General features: G+C 44.1%; 1 protein-coding gene across 1 annotated transcript; it reads left to right on the top strand.

Moving 5' to 3' along the window:
• Positions 1–27,061, top strand: LOC117448121 (phosphatidylcholine-sterol acyltransferase-like). Its single transcript, XM_034085251.2, has 7 exons — positions 1–338; positions 17,176–17,332; positions 17,962–18,077; positions 18,263–18,358; positions 23,084–23,308; positions 24,081–24,273; positions 25,478–27,061. Exons 1-7 carry the CDS (start codon positions 188–190, stop codon positions 25,839–25,841), a joined length of 1,302 nt encoding a protein of 433 aa, XP_033941142.1. The 5' UTR covers positions 1–187; the 3' UTR covers positions 25,842–27,061.

Raw genomic sequence — 27,061 nt, 5'->3', positions numbered from 1 at the left:
CTGCTGCCTACTACATGTGTGTTCCGGTTCTGACAGCTTGATTCATCATCGCGTTTGAGAGCCAAGCATAACAGAAATGTTCGTCCAGGGAATATAACCTTTACACTGGTCCGCCAGCTCCCCGCCTCCAGCACACACTCACACCGACACCCAGCTCCGCGCAGTCCCACACGCAGTCTGAGGAACCATGGGGCCGGCTGCTCGGCTCTGCTCAGGGCTGCTGCTCGTCTTCCTGCTGGGGCTCCATCACTCCTCCGGCTTCTGGATAATCAACGTCGTGTTCCCGCCAAACGCTAAATCCATAATACCGAGCAACAGCACTCCACCTCTTATTATCGGTAAGCCAAGCGAAGGGACTGTGCAGTCAATGTTTAAATGTCTGATTTATTTGAGCATATCCAGAATGTAATGTCTGCCTGCCTGACCAAGGTTTAATATCAACAGGGGTCCTGAAAGCCCCTAGCTAAAAGTGTGTCATATAGTTTTCGCTTATTTCATTGAAAGTATATGGGAACAGTGTGAATATAGTAGCCTATCATATTTACCGTAACTGTACTCTCAGTTTCTCACGTTTTTGTTGTTGTTGTAAATATTATATTAATTTTTAATTTGAAACAATAGTCTTACAATTGTTTTTTAAATGCTTTAATATTAGTAACTATTCTTGTCTGTGTATGCACAAAATATGTACTAATGATAAGTTAACTATATTTGATGCTAACACTTTGGTACTTTTACTTGAGTAACTTTTGTAATGCAGGACTTTTACTTGGAACAGAGTATTCCTACACTCTGGTATTTCCTTTTGGTATAACTTTTATACCTATAGGCCCTCTGACCCCCCCCCCCCCCCCCCCCTCTTCCCTAAAAAAAAAGAAGAGTTATTGCGTCACAGCGTATAACAAAAACAGAATATTTAAAAAAATGTTTTTTTTTTAATGTTTTCAAATATCAATATCTTTACATTATCTCTACATTTCAGTTTTCCGCACTCGCAGCGAGGTTAAGTTTCATGCATGATATAGCCCAGCGCAACACCTTCATCACACATGTTGCCACTTGTTTGTACCATTTCCAGGCGATTTGTAATCTGTTCTAAAAACCATGTGTTTTTTGATATTTGTGGAGTTAGGTGGTCCGTGAGTGTTTTTTTTGGTATGAAAAAGTTTGAGAAACACTGTCTTAGGCCCTCACAGAGGGCCTAGAGGGCCCTGACGGCTCGCCACTGGGTATTTCTACTTTTACTTTCGTACAATAAATTAGTACTTCTTCCACCTCTGTGGGAACATGCACCAGCAGACATGCTAAGGTGGTTCCTGCCTTATTTTATTTAGACCCTGTGTCAACTTTAAACCCTTAGTTCTGCATGTTTCTGAATAACTGGGCAAATTATGAAACTTTTGACCAAGTATTCAATTATAAAAACGTGTAAACATTGCACAAACTGAAAGTATGTCGCCTTCTTTTTCTTCTTCTTCTTCAGATAGTGGAAGAAACAAGGGGTTAATACCAGCTTTATCTCTCTCTAACTCACTGTATATAGGCTATCAGTGATGCTGTATACTGTACTCTGTACATTTGAACCTGTGTTTACTGTATGTGACCTGCTTTTTTATTTTATTCTCAAAAAGGAAATAATACAAATTTAGGGGATGGAGTAGAAATGCATGATATCGAAAGAGTCAGGGAAATATCACATGGACGAAGAATATTAAAGGTGGGGTAGGTAAGTTTCAGAAACCGGCTCGAGATATACTTTTTGTTATATTCCATGGAATGCTCTTAACATCCCGATAGCAATGAATATCTTAAGTGCTTTGACAAAAAATCCATAAAAAAAGTTCATCTGTGGAACCCGTAATACTGTAAAAAGTACAACCAATTGTGGATTGCCGCCCTGTCTGTCAGCCTTCCATCTCATGCACGCTGTAGGAGTCAGGTATCACTTCTCCGCGCCGATTCTATGAGTTTGCTTTAAAAGAAGGAACACTCAAAACAACCAGGACGAGGGTGAAACAATAATCTGTTTTAATTATAAAAGGTAATAATTAGGGCTGTCAAGTTAACGCGTTAATAAAAAAAATTAACGCCACTAATTATTTTAACGCGATTAACGCATGTGTATTTTTTTTCCTCGGCCGCCCCGTAGTTTCAGAGCGCATCGAGTTTAAAATACCATCTACAAACTGATGCTGCTGACAGCCCCGCTCCTGCCGCCTGCTTGCAGCAGACCACACTTCCACGCTCACCGGCAGGCACCGACTGGCCATAGGGAGGACCGGGAGGGTGTGTGTATGTGTGGCCCGAGCGAGCGAGAGAGAGACCTTACGTGCATTGTTGTTGTTAGCATCGGGTGCTAGCTAGCTGCGCGAACGGATATAAGGAGCTGTTTAAATGAAAACAGAGGAGCGCTCGATCCACACAACTGCGCCGAGCACTTGACTTGATGCAGGAAGCAGACAGCGGGACATAGGCAAAGTCAGCACACTCATGATTACAGCAACATGATCGCAGCGTCCAGGCAGCTCCCGTTCGAGCATATGCCTTGAGTTGCACATAGCTCCAACGAACGATCCAACACACACACACACACACACACACACACACACACACACACACACACACACACACACACACACACACACACACACACACACACACACACACACACACACACACACACACACACACACCATTTGTATTGTATTATTGTATGAGAGAGGTTCCAGGTTGAATTGAGGCGAATATTTGTAATGTTCAGAGGTTGTTGTGTTTAATATTCATGACAATATTTGTCATTGTTCAAATGATAATAAACATTAGCATAAAGCATATTTGTCCACTCATATGTTGATAGGAGTATTAAAAACTTGAAAACTATTCCTCTAAGGTACATTTAGAACAGATCAAAAATGTGCGTTTCATTTGCGATTAATCGCGATTAACTATGGACAATCATGCGATTAATCGCGATTAAATATTTTAATCGACTGACAGCCCTAGTAATAATGCAATACAATATAATACATTACCATACCATATAAAATCATATCCGTAATGTAAGGAGGAGTACTCCTAGCCTGGTTCACGTGCTGCAAGACCCTCCGGTCTGGGCAGCGTGAGAAGAGAGAGCGAACAAAAGGCTGAACAGGCTTTCATACCAACACAAACAGGAAGGGGTGGGGTCAACTAGTCCTCTTTTCAGGTCATCTCATTGGGAGATGCAAACGGAATCCGCGCGTGCCAGCAGAGAACCCGCAAACAGTCTCAGTTTGAAGCAAAACAAACACCTCTGGCATTCGCTGTCTCATATTTCTGCACCCTCCACACACACATCCCCCCACATTCCAGAGACCTCAGTTGTGTCTAAAGGATATTCCCTTGCTCACAAAGATAACACAAAGATTTCATCTCTCATATCTCCAACGTCTGGTTACACAGACTGCTTATTATTAATACAAAGTAATTAAACCCACACATATACTATTCAAGATATGTAGACTTCCCTGAAACATGACATGCTAGAGATCTTAAGCAGAATATACTCTCATCCACCCGGCCCCCTGTCCTGCATACCTACACCTCCCCCACAGAGCAATAAAACCCTGTTTACTCCAACCAGCCCAGAATGTTTATAGCCATTTTAGTCCTCACATTTATGAAAGGATAAAACAGAGAAATCAATATAAAACACAAACACAGGTATTGTTTGAACAGTATTCACTTAACTGCTACTATTGATAATTACCAGAGAAACTCAAGGGACCTCTTTTAATATCTGTAAATTGCAACAAGACTTTCTGCCATTTCAAATGTAACACACTTCTTAAATATCAGATGATAATAATCTTCAACGCACAAATGTATCTCGTGTCCTCATTGGGCGTGCCGTCATTGGGCGTGCATTGCAGCAGTACTTCAGTAGGCTTGTTTGAGACAAGCGAGACCTGCGCAGTTGCGATCAACGTCTTGCTAGTGCGTTGCATGATGGTTAGTCATTTTGTCCAACTTGCTCCGGAGGCTCGCCAACATGAGACGTTGAAATCTCGCGGGACAAAGACGCCCGCAGCCTTGAGAGCGAGGCGCGGCGGCGCAGTTCCTCTCCACGGGCTGTGGAAGCGAAATGCTTGATGGGAAACGACTCGCTGGTATCTTGAGCTGAGCGCTCATTGGTGGTTTTTACCACGTGCTGCTGATGAAACTCTCCAATTGGCTCGGCAAAAGTTTGTTGTGGTTTTGTGTCAGTTTTACGTCGCCACATCCATTCCCATTTTTCATCATTGTTCCACAATGTTTATCATCATGAAATTAATATCTATATATTTTATATTATACTGCTTACCGTTTTCATACTTTATATATCTTAGCATATTCATACACACTGTTCATACTGCTCACAGGCTGATATCTAGTGTATTCATACCCCTCACTGTTTATTCATCATTCAATTCATTCTATATTTTATTCTGTCTATTGTGTACATTACTTTTCACTTTACAGCTTGTTGTACCTGGTTAGAAGCTAAACTGCATTTCGTTGTCTCCTGTAATATGTGCAATAACAATAAAGTTGAATCTAATCTTGAGCAGGAACAAATGTATTTACTTAGTGCATATCTGACATTAAAGATTAAACACATGTGTGCATTCTTTATAAATGCAAACCGAGTCAAGCCGACTCCGGAGGTGGCGGTATGCACCTTACAGTTGTTTGCAATCCACCAAAAAACCGAGAGAAGAAGAAGAAGAAGAAGAAGAAGAAGAAGAAGAAGAAGAAGAAGAAGAAGAAGAAGAAGAAGACGCCGACTCCGAACTGTCCGACTTCAGGAGAGCTTTTTGAGACCTCCCCTGGCTGCAATCAGCTATTCTCGTCTACTTTCGAGGCGAGCCGCAACGCGTCTCAAACAAGCCGGCCGTACACAGCAGGCGTCAAAAAAGGCTTTCAACGCTTCGCCCATTCATTTGAATGGGGTGACGTAGGATATTTTCAAACTTCGCCGAACTGCATTGTGGGTAGCATGGCAAGGCGTTGCAAGCCTCGCGAGCGTCTATCGGGGCTCGATGCTTGCTCGAAGCTGGCGTCAGCCAATCAAATCCCGTTTTTGCAATTCCCGCCAGTACAAGCGCTATCCAATCAAACCGCGTGTATGCAGGTCTTGACTATTTTCCATATGTCAGAAAATGGAGGAAAAATTAATCATTGCCGTGGCAAATGTCCCAGTCTTGTATGACTGTACTCTGTTCACCTACCGGGACCTAAACCGGAGAAACCAGGCATGGCGGGAGGTGGCAGAGACAGTTGGTGAAACTGGTAGGTTTTCAACTGTTTGGGGAGTTTATATCCAGTTTACTTCGTTTTAGCATTGAATGGACAGCTAGTAATGTAGCATAATAACATATAATATATCTTAATATAATAATAAAAAAATAATATAATAAGTATAAGCCTAATATATAACATAACATATAATACATGCACAGCTATCAAGCATAGACAGTATATTTAGCCAGCTAGTAATGTAGCATAACATATAATATATATTAATATAATAATAAAAAAATATTATATATAATATAATAAGTATAAGCATAATATATAACATATAATACATGCAGAGGGTGTCGTTTTTCTCATACTGATATTCTGAACAATCTGTGCTGTTGTATTTGCTGTAAAGTGTCTCTACTGTAGGCTAATTTTATTATATGTACAGCACTTTGGCTAGACCAAAAATCGTTTATAAATGTGCTATATAAATAAAACTTGATTTGATTCACAGCTATCAAGCATAGACAGTATATTTAGCCAGCACGGAATGTAGCATAAAAATAGCATTCATTAATGGAGGAATAATTTAGTAAATTCAAGAAATTCACTTTATTATTTATTAACTTTATTATTTCATTTCATTTTATTAGAGAATGTCTGCAAGAAGAGATGGAAGAGTCTGAGGGACAGGTTCCGCAAGGAAAATAATATGGAAAAGGAGGCCAAAAGAAGTCTGCTGTCTGCTGTCAGCAATTACAAAGCAATTGCCCAGCCAACCCCACCAGTGGTGGAGGAGGACGAGGACTTGCAATTCTTCAAGAGCCTCTTGCCCACCATCAGGCAGATGACAAGGGCACAGAGGGCAAGAGTCCGCCTCGGGGTACACCAGCTCATTTTTGACGTGGACCAGCAGGACAATTTATAATTTTATAATTTTTTCGCACGTACTGATCCACATTACTTCACACACTTCACCCATCACACACACTTCGCTCAAATTCACCAAATAAAACATTATTTCAAGTATGTTATGGCTATACTGTGTGAACAACCACTTGTTCATGTGGTTTGTTAGTTGCAACATACCAGAAGCTTCATGTATGTCGGTATATATAATGTGCTTTCTTCTGTAATTGTTCATGTGAAAGCCTATTGAAATTATGAGTGGTTTATCAGTAAAAACAGGGTTAGGGTTAGGGTTAGGGTAGGGTTATCATAATATAATAATAACAATTCAAGAAACATGTTTATTAGGAATGTTTGATTTTAAAATGGCTCATTTGGAATATTTGCTCTTTAAAGAAAATGGGTAGCTCTTAAAAGAGCTTTTGGTTTGGAGGAGCCATGGTGACCCTACACCATGTTATGCTGCCATGACACTGCACCCTCCTCATTCAAATAGGAGCAGAAGGTCTCCCGGAGTTGGATGGATCAGCCCATCATAGGTGCATCGCGCAGGGTTGGAGCTTCATCACTCGACTCTGCGACGACAGGGACGACAGGTGTGCGTGATGACCTTCCTATTGTCTTCCTGCGGAGGAAGTTGTGCAACACACAGGTGGCCTTCACACACAACTCTGTTACCTCCGGGCTGGTGGTGATGACACGCCGGAACATTCTCCACTGAGATGAGAGGATGCCAAACGCACATTCAACCACCAACCTGGCCCGGCTGAGGCGGTAGTTGAACAGCCTCCTTTCACGCGTGAGCTGACGTCCAGGGAACGGACGCAGCAGGTTGTCCAGCAGCGGAAAAGCCTCATCCCCAACAAACACATGGAGAAGAAGGCCCAGCCGCTCTGCTCCTGGGATGACGGTGTCAGGTGGTAGCTGCAGACTGCCATCTCGGAGGCCCTCTCCAAAAGCGGAATTCCGCAGGCTCCCACCGTCGCTGCTCCTTCCAAAACCTCCGACATCCACTACCCTGAAGAGGTACTGGGCATCCACTACAGCCAGTAGTACCAAGGAGTGGGTGGACTTGTAGTTGAAGTACAGGGACCCAGAATTTGCCGGAGCCTGGATCACCACGTGCTTCCATGGCCCTAATATATTGCCCACGGCTGTTATATCCCAATGGGACAAATGTCCATGCCGGCACTAGAGTGCTTACCATCAATGGCACCAACGCAATTTGGAAAGTTCCAGCGCTCCTGGAACCCAGCAGCGATGGCTCTCCAGTCCTCCGTCTGTGGTACCGGCATGGTCTCCTCGACCAGCGCGGTCCAGATGGCACCCGCAACCTCCTTGACGATGACAGCCACTGTTGTATGCCCGACCCGATAGCTGAATGCTATGGTCCTGTACGAGTCACCGGTTGCCAGGTACCTGAGAAAAAAGTAATATACAAGATTTAAAAAAAAAAAAGTTATACGCCACACAGACACACACACCACAGGCAGACACACACACACACACACACACACACACACACACACACACACACACACACACACACACACACACACACACACACACACACCACAGACACACACATCACATACACACACATCACAGACACACACACACCACAGACACACCAACATACCACAGACACACACACATCACAGACACACACATCACAGACACACAATTACACCGCAGGCAGACACACACCACAGACACACACATCACAGACACACACATCACACACACACACCACAGACACACCAACATACCACAGACACACACACATCACAGACACACAATTACACCACAGGCAGACACACACCACAGACACACACATCACAGACACACACATCACAGACACACATCACATACACACACACACACACCACAGACACACACACACACACCACAGACACACACACACCACAGACACACACATCACAGACACACACACACCACAGACACACCAACATACCACAGACACACACACACATCACAGACACACACATACACAGACAGCAGACAATACACCGCAGGCAGACACACACATCACAGACACACACATCACAGACACACAAATCACAGACACACACACACCACAGGCAGACACACACACACACACACACACACACACACACACACACACACACACACACACACACACACACACACACACACACACACACCACAGACACACACAGGGGAGCAATACTGCGTTTACCTAGCTATCTTAATTAATGTCATTCATCTGAACTAAATCACATACTTCATTCATCCATTGCATGCATTCTCTCTCTTTATATACAGAGTCATATTAAAGAAGTAGAAATACACAAAACGTACCGTAGGCAGATGGCGAATCGCTCGGCGGGTCCGATTGACAAACGCATACGGGTGTCTGCCTTTGCAATCAGTGGACCGACTTTTCCGAGCAACTCGTCGAACGCGTCTTTGCTCATCCTGAAGTACTGCTGAAACAGTTCACCATCCAGGCGGAGCTCTTGGACAAGAACGTGGTATTCCCCCCGTTGCAGACGTTTTCTGAGTATCGGATGTACCCAACAGCGACGCACTATACGTGGTCTCCTGCGAGACATTGAACAAACCAACGCTACCGTTGCTACAACACCGGCATCCATTTTGTCAATAGTGAAGAAGAGCCGGGCTTTTTTTGCTTTGTATGCCGGGGGCTGGCGGGAGATTCCTGATTGGTTGTTGGTCGCCTTGGGCGCGAGAAATCGCCAAGCCTCAGACACGCCCAGCTTCAAGCTTTTTTGACGCCTGTAGTGTGTACGGGCCGTAGGCTTGTTTGAGACGCGTTGCGGCACGCCTCGAAAGTAGAAGAGAATAGCCGATCGCAGCCGGGGGAGGTCTCAAAAAGCTTGCCTGAAGTCGGACAGCTCGGAGTCGGCTTCGGCTTCTTCTTCTCTCGGTTTTTTGGCGGATTGCAAACAACTTTAAGGTGCATACCGCCACCTCCGGAGTCGGCTTGACCCGGATTGCATTTATAAAGAATGCACACATGTGTTTAATCGTTAATGTCAGATATGTACTAAGTAAATACATTTGTTCCTGCTCAAGATTAGATTCAACTTTATTGTTATTGCACATATTACAGGTACTGAGACAACGAAATGCAGTTTAGCTTCTAACCAGGTGCAACAAGCAGTGAAGTGAAAAGTAATGTACACAATAGACAGAATAAAATATAGAATGAATTGAATGATGAATAAACAGTGAGGGGTATGAATACACTAGATATCAGCCTGTGAGCAGTATGAACAGTGTGTATGAATATGCTAAGATATATAAAGTATGAAAACGGTAAGCAGTGCAAGTATAGTATAAAATATATAGATATTAATTTCATGATGATAAACATTGTTGAACAATGATGAAAAATGGGAATGGATGTGGCGACGTAAAACTGACACAAAACCACAACAAACTTTTGCCGAGCCAATTGGAGAGTTTCATCAGCAGCACGGGGTAAAAACCACCAATGAGCGCTCAGCTCGAGATACCAGCGAGTCGTTTCCCATCAAGCATTTCGCTTACGCAGCCCGTGGAGAGGAACTGCGCCGCCTCGCCTCGCTCTCAAGGCTGCGGGCGTCTTTGTCCCGCGAGATTTCAACGTCTCATGTAGGCGAGCCTCCAGAGCAAGTCGGACAAAATGACTAACCATCATGCAACGCACTAGCAAGACGTTGATCGCAACTGCGCAGGTCTGCGCAGGTCTCGCTTGTCTCAAACAAGCCTAGTCTGAAGGAAGGGGTGGATTCTTTTCGGCTGTGTACTTTCAAATTTTAGTGCACTCCAGCCGGTTTCTGAAACGTACCTACCCCACCTTTAAGTAAACAGATAAGAACTATGTTGATGGCCTTTCTGTCAGACTAATTGGAAAGTAATTTCACTCATTGCTGAATCCTTAAAAAAATATATATATATATAACGTTTTTTTTATTGTTACATTTCTTTTTTGAAAACGTTTTTTGCCAATATTATTATCACATGTATAATTAAATATAAAAAATATTATATATGTAGAAATGACATGAAGATGTTTAATGAAAAATGATAACAATGCCAAAGTAGCTTCAAGATTTTTTTTCAATCCATTTAATTTACAAACGCCCCCTGAAAGCCTTGGCATGGAATAGAGACAAGATGTCTGTTTGTCTCCTGCTTATCTAGGTCACACTAAGTCTTTTCAGCCTCAAAGGGCCAACATTTGATCTGGTGGTCATGCTCTGTAGGGTTTTACTTCTCTGGCTTTGTGAAGACCATGAATTTGGCCCTTTTTCAATTTTAGGTCAGTATCTCCTTCTTCATTTTCCCTCCTCTCTGACCTTTAAATCTGGATTCCTTCTTCTATTTTCATACCGACTCTTTACCTCATTTAATCACATCACTTTAGGAGCCCTGCTGTGTTAATCACACTACCCCACTGTTATCTGTCTGGGTCATGTTTTTCATTTGTAACACTAAGGTTTTAATTACATTTTATCCTGTAAAGTATGAGAAAGTCTTCTTGGTTAGACGTCTTAGCTTAAAAAGCCATACGACATTAGATTAGTTTTAAATGTAGCTTGACAAATACACAAAGGTACACAGCTAGGGTCTCCATTCAATTTTGTAAACATGATGACACTAAAAAAGCAAGGTCAGCAACCCAGATAGAGTAAAGCTGCCCCAAGCGCATACAGTAGATAACAATAAGTAGATAACATGTCTATACCTGCTCCTGTGTCTTTGGTCGTTTTCATCATGTGATCTGAAAGTTTTTTCCCACTCTCCCACTATTCGTCGTGTGACTGCAGGTGTTACCGAATAAAATGTGGGACGAACTGGTGATATTCTATAACGGTGGCAGATGTATCAGGGGTGTGGCCCCTGAAATACACATTTCGATCGCTTCTTCTGTCGTTTACATTCATCTTTTGGTATATTTGGTTGGATAGGAACACTTTGATGCACATTCAGTACCAGTGTGTGAGGTTGTGGTTGCGATGCCGATATCCGGATGCGTACAGCGAGGACTACAAAAAGACACATGAGGTGACTGGGGATGTGTGTTCAAAACATTGCAAGCTTGAATAAATAATTCAAACCATTTATTTTTGCCAGACTTATTACTGAATATCGTTCTTAATGTGATACCAAGTCCATCTGAGACCTGTGTATGCCTTCAGACAGCCTCCAAGTGAAGCACACGTTGTTTACTCACAGTTTGAAAGCAGCGTGGAGAAGTCTTCAGCTGTGGAGAGCTTGATGTCGAGTTGATTTGAGACCCGTTTATACTTTCATACAGTCTGTTAGTGAAACATACAGTCTGTCTGAGTTGTTTACACCCATCTCCAATGCAGCGTGGAGAACTGTGGTAAACTGTGATCCGCTCAGATTAAACTGTGACTTTTGTGGCTATCAACCAGCCATGCTTAATATTAAAGACTACACACATTGATCCCTTATCAAAACGGTATTCTGCACTTTGCCGCACCTATCCAGATAAAATGTGACTATGAAGAGCCAACCTTCAATTTTGAAAATTCCCAGTTTATTCCCATAAATTCCCGTTTATTCCCGTTTATTCCCATGGAAAGTTTCCATCTTTGAAAATTCCCGGAATTTTGCAACCCTAGTTATGAAAGCATCAAAGTTAATATTGGACATACTTTTTATATATATTTAATTAACCATCCCAACATATTATGGGATCCAAAGTTGAGTCTTAGCTTTGGTTCTTTCCAAATATAACAGCTTCTCTATTTTAGAGTATAGGTGAAAAACAAAACAGTTCAATGACCAGGGATCTACAGCAGCAACCTTTTCAGCTAGTGACCCTTAAACTAAGGCAAAGTTGACTTGCAACAGCTTATTGCAATATAAATACCAAATAGGGAGTCCTCCTTCATACCTTTTAAGATTGTTCAATTTGAAAAAATGTGTCCCGGTCATGTTTCGGTCATGACCCATCCTTCATGACAATAGGTGAGGGTAGGAACGAAAATGGCCCGGTAGACAGAGAGCTTTGCCTTCTGGTTCAGCTCCCTTTTCGTCACAACGGTGCGGTAAAGCGACTGCAGTACAGCGACTGCAGTACAGCGACTGCAGTACCGCTCCCGCTGCTCCGATTCTCCGGCCCATCTCACGCTCCATTGTTCCCTCACTCGAGAACAAGACCCCGAGATACTTGAACTCCTTCACTTGGGGTAAGGACTCATTCCCTACTTGGAATGGACAGTCCATCGGTTTCCTGCTGAGAACCATGGCCTCAGATTTGGAGGTGCTGATCCTCATCCCAGCCGCTTCACACTCGGTTGCGAACCGATCCAGTGAGTGCTGAAGGTCGCAGACCGATGAAGCCATCAGAACCACATCATCTGCAAAAAGCAGTGGTGCAATCCTTAGTCCACTGAACTGCAGACCCCCTCCCCCATGACTACGCCTCAAAATCCGATTCATGTATATTACAAACAGGATTGGGGACAAAGCGCAGCCCTGGCGGAGGCCAACCCTCACCGGAAATGGGTCTGACTTACTGCCGAGGACCCGGACACAGCTCTCGCTTTGGGAGTACAGAGATTGGATGGCCCTGAGTAGAGACCCCTTCACCCCATACTCCCGCAGCACCTCCCACAGTAACTCCCTGGGAACTCGGTCATATGCCTTCTCCAAGTCTACAAAACACATGTAGACCGGATAAGCGTACTCCCAGGCCCCCTCCAGGATCCTTGCGAGAGTAAAAAGCTGATCCGTCGTTCCACGACCAGAACGAAATCCGCATTGTTCCTCCTCAATCTGAGGTTCATCAATCGGCCTGACCCACCTTTCAAGTACCTTAGAGTAAACTTTCCCGGGGAGGCTGAGTAGTGTGATACCTCTGTAATTGGCACACACCCTCTGATCCCCCTTTTTAAAAAGGGGAACCACCACCCCGGTCTGCCACTCCTTCGGTACTGTTTCCGACTTCCACGCAATGTTGATGAGAAGTGTCAACCATGACAGTCCCTCAACACCCAGAGCCTTCAGCATTTCTGGGTGGATCTCATCCACCCCCGGGGCTTTGCCACTGTGGAGTTGTTTGACGACCTCAGTGACCTCCCCCCGGGAGATCGGTGTTGATCCCCCGTCATACTCCAGCTCTGCCTCTAACATAGAGGGCGGAGTTGTCGGGTTCAGGAGTTCCTCAAAGTGTTCCTTCCAACGCCCTAACACTCCATCAGTTGAGGTCAACAATGTCCCATCCTTACTGTACACAGCTTGGATGGTTCCCTGCTTCCCCCTCCTGAGGTGTCGGACAGTTTTCCAGAACAACTTTGGTGCCGCCCGAAAGTCCTTCTCCATGTCTTCTCCGAACTTCTCCCACACCCGCTGCTTTGCCTCAGCCACGGATGAGGCTGCTGCCCTTCGGGCCTGTCGGTACCTTGCAACTGCCTCGGGAGTCCCCCGGGATAACAAATCCCTGAAGGCCTCCTTCTTCAGTCGGACGGCTTCCCTGACCACCGGTGTCCACCAGGAGGTTCGAGGGTTACCGCCCCTTGAGGCACCTAGGACCTTGAGACCACAGCTCCCCGCCGCGGCTTCGTCAATAGAGGCTTTGAACACTGACCACTCTGGTTCAATGTCCCCAACCTCCACAGGAATGCCCGAAAAGCTCCGCCGGAGGTGCGAGTTGAAGGCCTCCTGAACTTGGGCCTCCTCCAGACGTTCCCAGTTCACCCGAACTACACGTTTGGGCTTACCAGGTCTATCCAGAGGCTTCCCCCGCCACTCGACCCAACTCACCACCAGATGGTGATCAGTTGACAACTCCGCCCCTCTCTTTACCCGAGTGTCCAAAACATACGGCCTCAGGTCCGATGCTACGATAACGAAATCGATCATGGACCTTCTGCCTAGGGTGCTCTGGTACCACGTACACTTATGAGCATCCTTATGTTCGAACATGGTGTTTGTTATGGCCAATCCATGACTAGCACAGAAGTCCAGTAACAAACCACCACTCCGGTTCAGATCAGGGGTGCCGTTCCTCCCAATCACGCCCCTCCAAGTGTCTCCATCATTGCCCACATGTGCGTTGAAGTCTCCCAGCAAGATTAAAGAGTCCCCTTCAGGAGCCCCATACAGGACTCTTTCCAGGGTCTCCAAGAAGGCCGTATACTCTGCATAAGCACACACAACAGTCAGAGTTTTCCCCCCCATAACCCGCAGGCGTGGGGAGGCGACCCTCTCGTCCACTGGGGTAAACTCCAACAACGAAGCACCCAACTGGGGACTTGTGAGTATCCCCACACCCGCCCGGCGCCTCACACCTTGAGCAACTCCGGAATAGAGTCCAACCCCTATCCAGAAGTAAGATTCCAGAGCCGACGCTGTGCGTAGAGGTGAGCCCAACCAGATCCAACTGGTAATGCTCCACCTCCCGCATAAGCTCCGGCTCCTTCCCCCCCAGAGAGGTGACGTTCCACGTCCCCAAAGCCAGCTTCTGTCGCCCGGGTCTGGTCCGTCGAGACCCTCCGCTTTCACTGCCACCCTTCTGGCTGCGCACCCGACCCCATCACTGTTTCCCGTAGGTGGTGTGCCTGCGGGACGGAGAAGCGGAGGTGTTGCCCACGTTGCCTTTTCGGGCTGGGCCCGGCCGGGCTCCGTGGCAAGCCCGGCAACCAGACGCTCGCCAACGAGTCCTCCTTCTGGGCCTGGCTCCAGAAGGTGACCCCAGGCTTCCTCCGGGCCGGGTATCCTCACTTCTTGTTTTTTCTTTCATGAGGTCTTTTGAACCAATCTTAGTCTGGCCCCTTGCCTGAGACCAATTTGCCATGGGAGACCCTACCAGGAACTCAAGGTTCCAGACAACACAGCCCCCAGGTTCATCAGGGCACACAAACCTCTCTACCACGGTAAGGTGCTGGTTCTTCAGAGAGGACACAAGATGTGTGCAAATGTATTCCCTATTTATATCCGGCAGAACTTCCGGCCACTGCTTGTCTCCATCCTTTCAACTGACAGCCAGACCGTGATTCACGCCGCACGTCGTCACGGTTCAAACAAGCTAAACGCTACCACGAGAACATTCAACTCACCATGGATCTCGAACTGCTGATCAACTCATCGGAGTCAGAAGAAGATCTCTTCGACATCGGCTACCCGCCATCCACGTTTCAGCAGTCGGATCTAAGCCAAGCATCCGAACGGAGCCGCGTGCGCTCGGCAATCAGTGTCCCACACACCAGCCGCCACCGCTCCCACTCAAGCTCCCCCAATGAGACACCTCCAACTCCAGGTCCCAGGCTTCGTCTACTCCGCCAGCGAGGGCAAACAACCGGGGCCACAACAGGCACAGCCAGCTCCAATCTCCCCACCAAGGGCAGCCTGCTTCATTAGCTGCCCCCGGCCACTCGCAGCGGCGCACTTGACACGCCTCTCAGACGGAGCCGCGCTCCGAAAAGGAGCCCGAACTCAGGAGGTGGACAGTCCTTCAACTCCAACGTTTCCTGAAAGAAAACGGCATCCACTTTCACCGAAATGACAACAAGGCTAGACTGTTCAACCTCTACAAAGCCTACAGCAGCACAACGGCAAGAACAACAAGACACACAGCTCTTCCTGCTCCAGAGCCAACCACCGCGCGGCGCGCGCACCACGGGTCGTGACGTCACAGGCCTCCGTCCTCCTCCGCGGACACAGCCTGACTCACCAGCACCCCCTGGTGGGGTCCAGGTGGTATTGCCCTGTGCCTGCTCTCTCTGTGTCTGACATGTCGCAGCTCATGTCAACCTTTCTCTCATCCCTTGCACATACATCCCTTCATCCCTTCTTCTTCTTCTTCTTCTTCTTCTTCTTCTTCTTCTTCTTCTTCTTCTTCTTCTTCTTCTTCTTCTGCTTCTTCTCTACCTTCAGCAGTCCACAGCAACCCAGCTTCTGCTTACCTTCCTCCTTTAGCAGCTAACCCCGTAGCAACAGCGCCTCACCCTGTAACCCAAGGGGCCATGCTACATGCTAACCCATTAGCCGACTCTTACCCAGAACCTTCTTTCCCAACTGGTCTATCCATTTTTCAGACCTTGCCATTCCTCTGTCTGAAGAGAAAACCTCAGGGCCTACAACCTCCATTGAGTTTCTAGGCATCACCCTGGACTCAATGTCTTTCCGGTCTTCTCTACCCTCAGAGAAAGTACAGCGCATCACTCTCCTCTTGTCAAACTACTTACAGGCAGACAGATGCACGAAACGGCAGCTGTTAGCCCTCCACGGCAAACGACTCTCTCATATTCATACTCCGGAGTAAAACGGATCAGCTGGGAATTTCTTTCCCCATCCACATCTTCCGCTCGAACTCGTATTCCAGCCATACGAGCCACTAACCAAATACCTCAGCGCAAGGTACGATGCACCCACTCTTTCTCACCGAAACAGGGAAAACGGCCACACGTTTCTAGTTCCAGAAACACTTCCACAATGTGTTGCTTATTTTGGGGGATATGAACACTATTCGAGCCATTCCTTCCGCATTGGCGCAGCGTCCACAGCAGCTAGACCGGGCATCTCTTATCCAAACATCTAAGCCCTCGGCCGCTCGTTATCCCAAGCGTACCATGCTTACATCCGCAACAATCTCAATGATCTCAGACAGGCACACGCTCAAGTCAGCTGCTTTTAATCCGACTCTTTTGGGGGCCCGTAATCAGCCCACGCAGATCATGACGGAGACGGAACCCCCACTCTGAGTCTCCCACTGCACGGACCACAGCTCGTCCTCCCAGATAATCCCTTCACCCCCCTCATATCATTCACATGTTACTTCAATAAACTTACAAACATCACATTGTTGTGGCGTGGTTCCTGCTAATGAATTAACGTTACAAAAGTAACCCATTGACCTTGTTACTGTGTAAGTGTAAAACAACAGAAAAAAGGCATAGTGGTGAATTACCCTACAGTGCTTCTCTTGAATTAAGATTCACTGATGTAACATGCGTATTTGTGTTTATGTGTGTCCAGTGCCAGGGAATTTGGGGAACCGTCTGGAAGCAAAGATAGACAAGCCGACGCTGGTCCACTGGATGTGCTCCAAGAAGACTGAGCACTGGTTCCCCCTGTGGATTGACCTCAACATGTTCATGCCAGTAGGTGTAGACTGCTGGATTGATAACATTAGGTAACACTGACTGCCTTTTAATGCATATTCTCTTCTGTATCATGTATTAGCTTTCAGCATCTTAATGATATAATAGAGTGGTGCAGAAATAAGTCCTAAAGCTTGAAAATGAGTTAACATTTCCCCTCATCTGGAAGTCAACCTTCTTTATGTTTATATTGGTTATATACCTGAAATAAGGTCTGTGGTTAACTTAGGATATTTTTACGTTATGTTCTACAACAAAAAGTACGTCAGCAAATACTCTGCTTGTGAATGTCCAAATGTTCTTTGTGTCATGAAAACGCCAGTTGCTAACAAGTGACTAAATTAGATTACTAAATGTCATCATGCCAGCCGTACTAGCTTAGCAGGGGTGACGTGTATGTATGTATAATGTAGTTGGTTAAAAGCCTATCGCTAGCTATTTACCTATGGCAATTGCATTTAAGCTTGCTCACCGCGAGGTGCCTGGCGTGTTACAGCTAGTTACGTTTTCTTTTTATGGTTGTACTATGGTTGTAATAATATCTGAAAAGAGATAAAATATTGCCCAGTATAATTGTCCTGTCTGATATTAAAGTCACATTTGAGAATGTTTCTGCCCAAGTACACTTTCATAACTCTCCATGTCCATTTTTGTGCCCCAGACTTGTTTACAACAAGACGACTCGGCAGTCTTCCAACTCACCAGGGGTGCAGGTGCGGGTGCCAGGATTTGGGCAAACATATCCCATTGAGTTCCTCGACTACAATAGACTGGCTGGTAAGAAACATTTAATGCTTGGTTTGGGGTTTGTCTAAAGATGAAATGAATGTAACTAAGCAATTGTGCTTAATTCCTACAGTACCTAATCAAATATATTTGAAGCTCAGCTGCTTTTTACCAAGTGATGGCAAGTTGATTTGGCATCTGGCATTCACTGAGGGTGCTGCTTCTGGGTTTTGCAGGTTATTTTCACACTATGGTGCAACATTTGGTGAACGTGGGCTACACGCGGAATGAGACAGTCCGAGGAGCACCGTACGACTGGAGATTAGCTCCTAGTAAGTAGCAAAATTACACACACATGCACACAAACACACACAAGATTATTATAACAATCAAGACTGTGTTCGCTTGGAAGTATAAAAAGTACATCAGAAGGGAGAAGGTGGTGAAATAATTTGTGAAACAACAGAATGTAGTAAAAAAAAACATTTAATCAGTAAACAAAAAATATAAATGGAACTCATAGAGGCCTGGATTATTTAGAAGTGAGAAAATGACCATACTTATCACTTAAAGGTCACCTATTATGCAAAATGGACTTTTTTGCACCATCTTTTATACATAAATATGTGTCCCCGGTGTGTAAGGAGACTCAAATGGCGCTTTTCCACTGCAGGACCTAGCACGATTTAGTACGGTATGGTTAGGCCTTGGTAGGCCAGTCTCACTTTCTACTGCGTTTCCATTACAGTTTAGGAACTGGGGTAGTAACTATAGTAACTCAGTGTAGGCTGGGCGATCGGCTGTTCGGCAGGCGGAGCGACGCTGCGTAAAACTGCCGTGGCGTCATCTTCAATGCGAACCACAAAACCATAACATCAGCTGTTCGCTGTTAGCACTCAGAGCTCACAGCTCCTCATATCTGTTCAGAAACTAGACAAAAGTTAAACAAGTACAAACGGAGAGACTGTCTGGGTCATGGTCATAGTCGCTGGTTTATTTATGTCTGTAGGCCGTTGTTGTGAGTGTGGACGGAGCTTATACAACGTTAGCTTAGCCTGATCGATCCGATTTCCATTCAGAAAACACGCATTTTAAAAGGTTTTTCAACTGCCGTCTTGTCTGCAGACCGGTATCAGTGTGTTGTTACTTCGGCATCATTTTGAAACGTGTATTACAATTAAATCACGGTAAAATATGTTCATTTTCTTGTAGCTGTAGCCCCCTTGCCAGCGATTCTCTCCGACCATTCAGCAGTCGAGAGTGTTTACGTCACTAGTTTAGCATATTCAGCCCGGTTGTTGGCCCGGTAAGAACTTCGATTTTGGAGGGCCAGAAAAAAGGTGAAAAAGTAGCCCTGAGCCGGAACTACCCCTAGTGGAAAAGCAAAAAAGAAAATTCAACCGTGCTACGTGCTGCAGTGGAAAAGCGCCAAAAGTGTCATAAAATAAAACCCTCTCTCTTTTCCTCCGTACCCACATCTCTAAAAACGGGGATACAATGGAGCTGATCCAGATTTGCTGCGGTCATTACGACATTACTAAAATGTGGGCTGGCTTCACACCCACGGCCCTATCAGAAACGTGCTGTATCAGGAACAATGCGCGACGTGTTTTGGAAGTAATATGGTCTGTGTTTACATTAGCAAGCATCACTAACTCTCAGAGCTAACGCTGTACTGGAGAGAGTATGTGTAAAAAAGACGGATATAAAAAGGTACTCACCTTGTAGTAAACCCTCAAGAAAAAAAGCATTTGAGCTCCATACTGTTTCAAAAATAATCCTCTATGTGGTTTGGAACATAATATGGCGTTTAATCACGGCAGCATTTAGCTGAGAATCTGGGTAGAAACCACTGGCTGTTTCTCAATGTCGAGTAAACCTGCTGCAGAGCCACTATTTCAAGTATTCTACGTCATCGAGTAGCGCCGAAGGACTTTTTAAATGCATGTTAAATGCCCAGCATTCGGCGCCACTCAATGAAGTAGTATACTTGAAATAGTGGCTCTGCAGCAGGTATACTCGACATTGAGAAACGGCTCGTTTTTCAATCGCGAGGATGCTTGCTTGGTAGCACATGTCTTCTGAGTCACTTGCTTCAGAAGCTAGTCAAGAATCCTTCCTGGCATTCGGTAAAACGAAGAGTGGAACAGGCTAGCAAGTGTGCAGGTGTGCGTCATATGAGAGGCCCCGCCTTACATTTTCCACAACAGATTTGGGGAAATTGGTCTGTGCGCAAAGCATTGTGGGGATTTTAAGGACGCAAAGTCTACCCATGTGCAGCCTCGAAATTACCCCCAAACCAAGGACGCGGCCTCAGTATGCTGGAGATTGGAACAGTCCTTCGGCGGCACTCGATAACGTAGCATCCTTGAAATATTGGCTTGGAAGCCAGTTTCCTCGAGATTGAGAAACGGCCACGGCTTCTCTCTTCACAGAGGAGAGCTCATGCTTGCTCCAAAGGGGAGTGGCCAGCAGCAGCTCAGCAACATTTAAAGGGCCAGAGCCAGACCCAGAATCAGCACTTCTCTATTATGGCGCTTTTCCACTGCAGCACGCTTTCTTTTGCTTTTCCATTAGGGGTAGTTCCAGCCCAGGGCTACTTTTTCACCTTTTTTCTGGCCCTCCAAAAACGAGGTTCTTACCAGGCCAACAACCGGGCTGAATATGCTAAACTAGTGACGTAAACACTCTCGACTGCTGAATGGTCAGAGAAAATCGCTGGCAAGGGGGCTACAACTACAACAAAATGAACATATTTTACCGTGATTTAATTGTAATACACGTTTCAAAATGATGCCGAAGTAACAACATACTGATACCGGTTAGTAAAAACCATGAATTAATGCTTTGACAAGTCTGCAGACAAGACGGCAGGCGAAAAACCTTTTAAAATGCGTGTTTTCTAAATGGAGATCGGATCAATCAGGCTAAGCTAACGTTGTATATGCTCCGACCGTCCACACTCACAACAACGGCCTACAGACATAAATAAACCAGCGACTGTATTCGCCATGACACAGACAGTCTGTGGTTTGTTGTTTAACTTTTGTCTAGTTTCTGAACAGATATGAGGAGCTGTGATCTCTGAGTGCTAACAGCTAACGGCTGATGTTTTGGTTTTGTGGTTCGCATTGAAGATGACGTCACGGCAGTTTTACGCAGCGTCGCTCCGCCCGCCGAACAGCCGATCGCCCCGCCTACACTGCGTTACTATAGTTACTACCCCTGTTACTAAACTGTAATGGAAACGCAGCATAAACTGAGCCTGGCCTACCAAGGCCTAACCATACCGTACGGCATACTAAGCCGTGCCAGGTCCTGCAGTAGAAAAGCACCATAACAGGGCTGAAATAGAGGGGTATGAGGCATGGCTAGAATGGGTGATCTGTTTGGTATTTTGAGCAAAACACTTCATAGACATGTTTTTTATATATCTGAGACCTATGAGCTATGACCTATGCTTAAAAATAGCATAATTGGAGACCTTTAATTTATTACCTTAGTAAACAGTTTCCAAATAAGTTTAAGGTATCATTTGCTGGTCTTAAGACTTTTTCCAAGAAGCTTGATGTTCATTTGTTAATAATTGTCCAATGGCCAAAATGCCAAATTAGAATCTTCAAATCCGTAGCAAACAAACCAATGGTTGAAGTCATGGAGACTAGGTTCACTTCTTATATGCAGTCTTTGGTTTTTGTTAAAGCTCCACCAAGAGAAATTGGCTACTTGGAGGCAATTGAATAAGCTCCTAATACAACATTGTCAGCATGTAAGCAAACATTTGCATTGATTAAAGTTGTGTCTGGTCTCTTCAAGTCAAATCAAATCAAGTTTTATTTATATAGCACATTTATAAACGATTTTTGGTCGAGCCAAAGTGCTGTACATATAATAAAAATAGCCTACAGTAGAGACACTTTACAGCAAATACAACAGCACAGATTGTTCAGAATATCAGTATGAGAAAAATGACACCCTCTATCCTTAGACCCTCACATCGTACAAGGAAAAACTTCCAGAGAAAAACCCACAGTTTAAAGGGGAGAGCAACAGAGGAGGGATCCCTCTCCCAGGACGGACAGAGGTGCAATAGATGCCGTGTGTAAATCGAAGAGATAATACATTTTACAGCATATAGACCGAATGCATGTGTCTGTAATAAGAAGATGAATCCACGAGGATGTCAGCTAGACAAACTTCAGTTTGGTGTTCCCCCTCTTTCACTCCTAACTACCTCTAGTTAAATATTTGACAGTTAAGAAGCTAAATGCTCAATTAGCTTAGCATGAGCTAACTTTGCCCAACAATTCGTCTTGGCTCGTTCAAGGTGCTATTGGTGTAGACATATTTTTTTACTCAACTCTTTTGGCTTTTTAGCCTCCTTTTAGCTCATTGTATTGTTTTTTTGAATTGCAGACAAAGTGACCAATTGGTGATAAACAACACATTTATCTAGCAGTTTACATTTTTTGTTTTCTGGTGGAGACCAAAAAAAAAGTTAGGACAAATCCAAACAATTACAAATGTTGCCTTTTTTCTGATAGAAGCCTACATTTGCAACCGCTTGCTAGAATATTAGCTACGGAGATACAACTGAACCTCTACTAAAGCATAGCATCGCTAACTACTTGCTAGGTAAGTTAGCCTAACTTTGAACTTGCAACATGTATACATGTGCATTGGTGTGTCTGCTCTGCACTGCTCTGCAGATCACCACTCTTAGGACAGCTGTTTGAACCAACATTTTTTTTTTTGCTGCTTAAAGAGTTATAGTTCTTGCTGTCCGCGTTGCTGCAGAAGCATATAGGTGTGAGAGGTCCTTTCATAGTTAACTACAGTCATTGAGAAACCCTGCCCTCTGATGATGGTGTAAGATGGACGCGTGCCCACTTTCATCATGATATCGATAAGAGCAACAATAAGCAGTATCGGTATTGATAGAACCGTCACAATACCCAATTTTAAGTTATACTGATAATAATGAGATCAAGGATAGTAATTGATCATCATCACGCATGATAACAAAGAAAAACACATGATGTCCCCTCCTCCAACAGATGAGAATGCAGAGTATTTGTCGAAGCTGCACAAACTGGTGGAGGAGATGTACGAGGAGTACCAGAAGCCTGTGTTCCTGCTGGCACACAGCATGGGCTGCCACTACGTCCTATACTTCCTCAACCACCAGCCTCAGGCCTGGAAGGACAAATACATCAGGGGCTTCATTTCCCTGGCAGCTCCATGGGGGGGCGCTGTCAAACCACTCAGAGTCCTGTCGTCAGGTAATGGCCAGTTTGGAAATCTACAATAAACTTTGTGACATACCTGTAGTTTCTTCTTTTTTACCAATATCATTATTATCCACTCTGACCTTAAACTGATCCCCCCATTACATTGCTTTAAATTGTATGTGTTGAAATCGATTTTAAAATCTTCAGACCCTGTATATCTTTGAGCGCTTGGCCCAAAGTTGCCACACATTATTCAGAGAGAAACACAGAGTAGCAGTTTTGTGTTTTTGTGATTTCCGGAAGGACAGGCCAGGAGCATTTCCCCAGAATTAATTATATAAATGTTGGGTTGAGAGCTGGTTTGAACCAGCTTGAACAATTAAACACAAACATGGGCTAAGAGAGGGTCAGTTTCGATACACCTTTCTAAATTGAAACATTTCTATGTACTCTACGTCAGATTAGATGGTTATTTACTTTCACTGTTGATCTGTTGCTAATAAGATACAGGAAGTCAGCAGTCTAAAATGAAGTCATAGGTTGAAATGTTAACATGTATATGCCCTGATTAAATATCATTCAATAATGATAACATTTCTGTATCATGAGAGGAAGCCACGTATTTAATTCAACAAGGGGAATTTCAAGTCCCTAAAGACTGACTTACTACCGCCCAAAAAGATGATGACAGACCTGCAACATCACAAATCACTTACAATAGAATACAATACAATACAATATAAGACAATGCTATCAGAAATGTTGTCTTATAAAACGTTCATATTTTATTACTAAAACCTCTCCTATTCCTGACTTGTTGCAGGAGAAAATAACGGCATCCCGATGATTTCCAACATCAAGATCCGCGAGGAGCAGAGGATGACGACCACTAATCCCTGGATGCTGCCCACCAAAGCCTGGCCAAGCGACCACGTGTTCATCTCCACACCCACCATCAACTACACCAACCAGGACTACCAGCGCCTCTTCACAGATATCAACTATGAGGACGGCTGGTAATTTACAGATTTAATCTAATCAGGGCTGCCCCTCTGAGTCGAATAGTTATCTCAGTGGTGGTTGTGGTCTTTTTACATAGATTTCTTTGATCATTGATAAGCTATTTTAAGTTATTCTTCAATTTTAATGCTGAATGACTTTATCCCAGAAACAAAGGACTATGTCTTTGTCAAAAATAAATAAAAATAATTATAGATTCATCAAGGCAAAAAAATTACAATTTAAAAAAAGGATTATTATATATTTATACATTTATTTATTTTGTATATTATATTATTTTATTAAACAGTGTTACAATTGAAAACAGTTTTCCCTTCCATTTGACATTCCCCCCCTGTCAGAACTTCGAACAAAGTAAAAATAAATAAAATAAAATAAATACATTGTTAAAATGTATTGAAAAATAATTAACATTAACTAACAATGCATAACATTGAATACAAACACGATATGAATAAATAATATACCTCTGCTTCTTAAAGAAGCAATCTAGGGCCACCAAGAAGAAATGTTATCTTCTCAAGTTTAAGAAAGATATTTATTGTTTTCAAAACCCAACCCTTCTATCCATCCTGGTAGTGCAATGCTAAAAGAGGGTAATGCTAACTCTGCTTAAGTACTCATTAAGGTCCCTATACAAAGTTATAGGGATGCGAGGAGCTGCAGATCAGGGGGTAATTATATACAAAGTGTAATCATTATATTACTACATGGTGATCGACAGATGAATCTGGAATCTGTAAGCAATAGGAATGCAATTTTGGTATTGGAAGCATTCTGGTGTCCGTTTGAAATGTGCCAGGAGTATCGACCAATCACTGTTTTGTGAGGGTCGGAACCTGATTGCTGTCCAATCCAACTAAGCTTTTCTTATTTATTTATCTGCATTCATATGAAGATATCTGTTTCTATAAATTAGCTGAATTTGTGTCCCTCAATTCAAATTCCATTCTTGAGTTGCTGATCGAATTGTAAACAATGACTGGCAAAAGGAAGAGAAAGTTTTGGTGTGGATATCCGTTATCAATAAAGTGGATATCCCCCTTGCTACACTTTACACACTACATTTTGGCCATTTCCCCCAATGATTAAATCATTGAAAGCCGATTAAACAATACTAAAAACCCTTTTCACAAGTAGTCATATGATCCATTGTATCTATTCGATTTTACAACCCCATAATCTTCTTGTTGGTTGCAGGCACATGTGGGAGGACACCAAGAACCTCACTGGAGACCTCTACCCTCCCGGTGTCGAGGTGTGGTGTATGTACGGCGTGGGCCTTCCAACTCCTGTGACATACATATACGACGAGGAGTTTCCAAACACGGACCCGGTGGACTTTGTCTACGCCGATGGGGACGACACGGTGGACAGCTTTAGCATGAGCCTTTGCAAACAGTGGGCGGAGCAGCAGGAGCAGCCCGTGCATGTGACCGAGTACCGAGGGCTGCCCCACCTGGACATTGTGTTCCACGAAAAGGTGATCACCCAAGTCCAACAAATCATGGAGGGCCAATCAGACGTTCCCAAGGAGATTGATGTCCGATATGGAGCGGAATAGAAGAGCAGTTAGGAGATTAAACAATAAAACTTGTGACATGAGGTGCTTTATTTTCTATAGTAGACTTCTAAAAAAAATGACCCCCTTATCTAAACTAAAGGCTGATGACTTATTTGACCGTGATCTGTTTATTCTCCTATATAAACTGTTTAGTTAGTTTATGTTCCGTATATTTGTTGGTCACCATGATGAGGCTTATGGCAATGATCATGGTACGCATAATTATCCCAATAATTACAAACATATTAATAGGTATATTTGTTCTAATGGTGGATTATTTAATGTTGTAGTATGTGCAGTTTTCTTACAGTCCAGTAAGACAACTTCAGATCCTGATACATCTTTACAAACTCTTTGGAAAGTTGAGAGTATGACTGTTATGAATTTGATAAACCACTTGAAGTGGTTACCTGTTATAAATACCTTGGTATCTGGCTTGATGATTGTCTCACTTTTAAACGTCGTGTCAATAACCTGCTTAAAAAACTGAGGGTTAGGCTAGGTTTCTTCTACAGGAACAAGTCCTGTTTCTCGCTTGAGGCCAGGAAAAGGCTAGTCACTGTGACCTTTGACCTGTGCTGGACTATGGGGATCTGGTCTATATGAATGCACCTGCCATTTGCCTGGTCAAGTTAGATGCTGCGTATCACAGCGCACTGAGATTTGTGACAAACTGTAAAGCATTAACCCATCACTGTACCCTGTATGCAAGGGCTGGTTTGCTTTCACTAACTGTACGGAGGCTCAGTCACTGGTACATTTTTATATACAAAGCCATGTTAGGGAAACTTCCATCCTACATCTGCTCCCTGATCTCACGGTGAATTGTAAGTGGCTACTGCCTGAGATTGCATGCTGTAGTTTTATTAAATGTGCCAACTGCTAGGACTGTCTTAGGGAAGATAGCATTTAGATGCGTAGCTCCACTGTCTTGGAATAGTTTGCAATTTAAATGGAAACCGAGCAATCTGGTGCCACTAAATGTTTTTAAAGCTCGGTTGGATGCTACTCAATCGGAAGCTGTTGGTACCTGTTCATGTGGTTAGTTATGTAAATTGTAATCCCTGTAATGATGCTGTAAGATGTCCTTTTGTTGTTCTGTTTATGTTTTTTATGTTTCATGTGGAACCTACTTGAGCAGGTCTCCCTTGAAAAAGAGATCAATGATCTCAATGGGATACACCTGGATAAATAAAGGTTTGAAATGAAATGAAAAGTGA

This window comes from Pseudochaenichthys georgianus, chromosome 6 (assembly GCF_902827115.2).
Source record: "Pseudochaenichthys georgianus chromosome 6, fPseGeo1.2, whole genome shotgun sequence".
NCBI lineage: Eukaryota > Metazoa > Chordata > Actinopteri > Perciformes > Channichthyidae > Pseudochaenichthys > Pseudochaenichthys georgianus.
This window is presented reverse-complemented; position numbering and strand designations above follow the sequence as displayed.

Coding starts and splice junctions, on each gene's coding strand:
- LOC117448121 (XM_034085251.2), top strand. CDS start 188: ATGGGGCCGGCTGCTCGGCTCTGCTCAGGGCTGCTGCTCGTCTTCCTG. Junction 18,359..23,083: donor CGACTGGAGATTAGCTCCTA/GTAAGTAGCAAA, acceptor CTCCTCCAACAG/ATGAGAATGCAGAGTATTTG. Junction 24,274..25,477: donor ATCAACTATGAGGACGGCTG/GTAATTTACAGA, acceptor TGTTGGTTGCAG/GCACATGTGGGAGGACACCA.